General features: G+C 44.0%; 1 protein-coding gene across 1 annotated transcript; it reads left to right on the plus strand.

Moving 5' to 3' along the window:
- The first annotated feature begins 3,869 nt into the window (after positions 1-3,869).
- On the plus strand, positions 3,870-4,262 carry LOC103014812 (60S ribosomal protein L23a-like). The gene has a single exon (XM_057544113.1). The coding sequence runs from the start codon at positions 3,870-3,872 to the stop codon at positions 4,260-4,262; it is 393 nt and encodes a 130-aa protein (XP_057400096.1).
- The last annotated feature ends 377 nt before the right edge of the window (positions 4,263-4,639 follow it).

Below are 4,639 nucleotides of genomic sequence, written 5' to 3' on the forward strand. Positions count from 1 at the left end.
GCGCAGTGGTTGAGAGTCTGCCTGCCAGTGCAGGGGACACGGGTTCGAGCCCTGGTCTGGGAGGATCCCACATGCCGCGGAGCAGCTGGGCCCGTGAGCCACAATTACTGAGCCTGCGCGTCTGGAGCCTGTGCTCCGCAACAAGAGAGGCCGCGAAAGTGAGAGGCCCGCGCACTGCGATGAAGAGTGGTCCCCACTTGCCACAATTAGAGAAAGCCCTGGCACAGAAACGAAGACCCAGCACAGCCATAAATAAATAAATAAATATTAAAAAAAATATATATATATATGGATGGCAAAAAAAAGCACATTTTAAAATGCTCAACATCATTAGTCATTAGGGAAATTAAAATTAAAATCATAAAGAGATACTACTACATACCTATTAGAATATCCAAAATTAAAAAGACTGATCATACCAACTATTGTCAACAATGTGGGGCTTCCCTGGTGGCACAGTGGTTGAGAATCTGCCTGCCAATGCAGGGGACACGGGTTCGAGCCCTGGTCTGGGAAGATCCCACATGCGGCGGAGCAACTAGGCCCGTGAGCCACAACTACTGAGCCTGCGCATCTGGAGCCTGTGCTCCGCAACGGGAGAGGCCACGACAGTGAGAGGCCCGCGCACCGCGATGAAGAGTGGTCCCCCTTGCCACAACTAGAGAAAGCCCTCGCACAGAAACGAAGACCCAACACAGCCAAATTTAAAAATAAATAAATAATGTGGAGCAACTGGAACTCTCATATGCTACTAAGGGGAATGGAAAATGGTACAACCACTTGGAAAATAATTTGGCAGTTTCTTAAAATATTTAACATTTACCTACCTTATGACCCACCCATTCTACTCGCAGGAGAAACATAAGTTTGTGCCCATATAAAGACTTGTACACAAATGTTCATAAAAGTTTTATTTCTAATATTTCAAAACCGAAACAACCCAAATATCCATCAGTAGGTGAATGGATAAACAAATTGGGGTATCTACTTAGCATTTGATATACTCAACAGTGGAAAATTACTGAGCAACTGATAGATACACTCAACAATATAGATGAATTTCAAAATAATACTGAGTGAAAGAAGCCAAAAAAATAGTGCATACTATATGATTCCATTTATATACAATTCTAGCAAATGCAAGCTAATCTGTAGAGACAGAGAGTAGATAGTGGTTGCCTGAGGACAAGTAAATGGATTACAAAAGGATATAAGGAAACTTTGGGTTATGGATATGTTCATTAACTTGACTATGGTTTCACAGATGTGTACATGTTAAAACTTATGACATTATATACTTTAAACATGTACAGTGTATATTACATCTCAATTACTTCAATAAAACTGCTTAGGGAATTCCCTGGTGGTCCACTGGTTAGGACTCCGAGTTACCACTGCAGGTGGCGCGGGCTCAATCCCTGGTGGGGGAATTAAAGTCCCACATGCCTCGCAGCAAGGCCAAAAAAAAAAAGAAGGAGTAAAAAGATCAGAGAATAGATAGAGTTCTCCAAAATAAATGGAGTACTTACTTAAAAAATAATAGCCAATATTTATTGAACATTTTTAAATGCCAAACACTATGCTAGTTAAGAGTTACTACTTCCTTTCATTCCCGGTAACTTTATGAGGGAGGTACTATTGTTTCCATTAAGTAGTTCACTCAGATTATACAAGCCAGTGAGATGCTAAGCCAGTATGTGAACCCTGGACCATTTGACTTCATTACCCACAATCATAACCACTTGATAACATGATTCCAGGAGGCCTTCAAGGAATTTGAAGTCCAGGGGAGAGAGAGACACCACCCCTCCCCAACTACAAGAGAATAACTGAAGGGGAAAGAAAGAGAAATTTTAGTAAAGCTGAAACTAATCTCTTGCAAGGTTCCAAACCAGACCATTGGCACTGCATGGGCAAGGCTCTAGATACAGAGTCCTGGCACTTCTGTAGGGCCACTGGAGAAGAAAGGGGCTGGCAAAAGATGGGAAGCCTCTATGTAGACCAAAGGAGATTGGACCGTGCGCACTCGGTGCAGGCAGTCCCACCAGGCAGGGCTCCTCCAGTTTCTGCCCAAGTTAAAGACAGTCAGAAGCAACTGAGCAGACATTGCCTTATCCCATTTCAGGAGTACCAAGAGAGGAGTTTTTCTTTTGTTTTTCTGTTTTGTTTGTTTTTTATTAATTTTTACTGAAGTATAGTTGCTTCACAATGTTGTGTTAGTTTCTGCTGTACAGCAAAATGAATCAGCTATACATATACATATACCCCCTCTTTTTTGGATTTCCTTCCCATTTAGTTCACTACAGTGCATTAAGTAGAGTTCCCTGTGCTATACACAGTATGTTCTCATTAGTTGTCTATTTTATACATAGTATCAATAGTGTATACGTGTCAATCCCAATCTCCCAATTCCTCCCACCACCCCCCACCAAGAGAGGTTTTTGTTTGTTTGTTTGTTTGTTTGTTTTTAGAAATTCACGTTCTTATTGATTGATTGATTGATTGATTGATTGCTGTGTTGGGTCTTCGTTTCTGTGCAAGGGCTTTCTCTAGTTGTGGCAAGTGGGGACCACTCTTCATCGCGTTGCGCGGGCCTCTCACTATCGCGGCCTCTCTCGTTGCGGAGCACAGGCTCCAGACGCGCAGGCTCAGTAATTTGTGGCTCACGGGCCCAGTTGCTCCGCGGCATGCGGGATCTTCCCGGACCAGGGCTCGAACCCGTGTCCCCTGCATTGGCAGGCAGATTCTCAACCACTGCGCCACCAGGGAAGCCCCAAGAGAGGTTTTTAATTGAAGGACCTAAGATTTAGAACCTTGGGTGAGTCCTTTCACTGCTCAGTATTCCTACTTCCTCATCTCTAAGATGGGAAAGTTGAACTAGGTGTTGCTGAGGTTCCTTCTAGGTCTCACATGCTCTGTCCCAGCCTGTTATTATGGTTTTCCCAAAGAGTATGAAGGCTCTGATGGCCATTCATGAAGTGTCTAGTAAGGTGACTTGACTTCGCTCAGCAGCTCTGCTGACTACAGGGAAATGTACTGCAATTACAAAGCAGCATCATTAAATGACTAAAAAGGAAAATCATTAACTTCAGATGCCTTTATATTATTAGTTACTTTTCTGATTACCAAAGTAACAGAGGCAAATTATAGACATTTAAGAAAATTCAGACTGTGAGGAAAGAGTTAACACAGCAGGTCTGGTTGCCTACTCCCTACCTGTCTTCAAGGACCCATGATTAACCCTTGGCCAACCGCTAGGAATGTGGGCTTAGAGTGTTCTTTTTGTTAGTGATTGATGGATTTGTTATACACACCTGGAGCAGTGGACTGTATCATACCTGCTTGTCAGGTTGCTTTGCACAAACATCAAAATCTACGATCTGCACCTGGTTTCATCGTTAAGGTCCTGAGTTTCGGTTGTCATGGTTGGTTGCATAACAGGATATACCTATGTGACCAGCTCCCCATAAAAGCTTTAGACTCTGAGATTCAAACAGCTTCTATGGGCAAAGACATTTCACACGTGTTCATAGTCAACAGTGAGAGAAAGAGTACTCCTGTGTGACCTCAGAGAAGGAAGGACTTTGGAAGCCTGTTTTGAACCTCTCTGGGCGCCATTAATGCATGTCCTTCTCCTGCTGCTTTTGCTCTGTACCTTTGTTATCATAAATCTCAGTGAGTATATAACCTGCTATTGGGTCTCGTGGGTCCTTCTGATGAATCACTGAAGGAAACACAAATATATCTATGTATATGTTTATGTATATATTTTAAAATATCTATGTATATAGATATGTTTAAAACCAAAATCCCTCCACCTAGATATAACCATTTGGCTAACTTTAAAAACAGGTTTTGACTGCACGAAGATGGCACGTAAGGCGAAGAAGGAAGCCCCTGTCCCTCCCAAAGCTGAAGCCAAAGCAAAAGCTTTGAAGGCCAAGAAAGCAGTGTTTAAAGGCATCCACAGCCACAAAAAAAAGAAGATCTGGACGTCACCTACCTTCCGATGGCCCAAAACACCGAGGCTCAGAAGGCAGCCCAAATATCCTTGGAAGGGCGCCCCTAGGAGAAACAAGCTTGACCACTATGCCATCATCAAGTTCCCCCTGACCACTGAGTCAGCCATGAAGAAAATAGAAGACAACAACACACTGGTGTTCATTGTGGATGTCAAGGCCAACAAGCACCAGATTAAACAGGCTGTGAAGGAGCTCTATGACATTGACATGGCTACGGTCAATAGCCATGATCAAGCCTAATGGAGAGAAGAAGGCATATGTTTAACTGGGCCCTGACTATGATGCTTTGGATATTGCCAACAAAATTGGGATCATCTAAACTGAGGCCAGCTGGCTAATTCTAAATACCAAAGTTTTCCCTATTAAAAAAAAAAAAAAGGGCTTCCCTGTTGGCGCAGTGGTTGAGAATCTGCCTGCCAATGCAGGGGACACGGGTTCGAGTCCTGGTCTGGGAAGATCCCACATGCCGCGGAGCAGCTGGGCCCGTGAGCCACAACTACTGAGCCTGCGCGTCTGGAGCTTGTGCTCCGCAACAAGAGAGGCCGCAACAGTGAGACGCCCGCGCACCGCGATGAAGAGGGGCCCCCCTTGCCACAACTAGAGAAAGCCCTCGCACA

Source organism: Balaenoptera acutorostrata, chromosome 3, assembly GCF_949987535.1.
Source record: "Balaenoptera acutorostrata chromosome 3, mBalAcu1.1, whole genome shotgun sequence".
Taxonomy (NCBI): Eukaryota; Metazoa; Chordata; class Mammalia; order Artiodactyla; family Balaenopteridae; genus Balaenoptera; species Balaenoptera acutorostrata.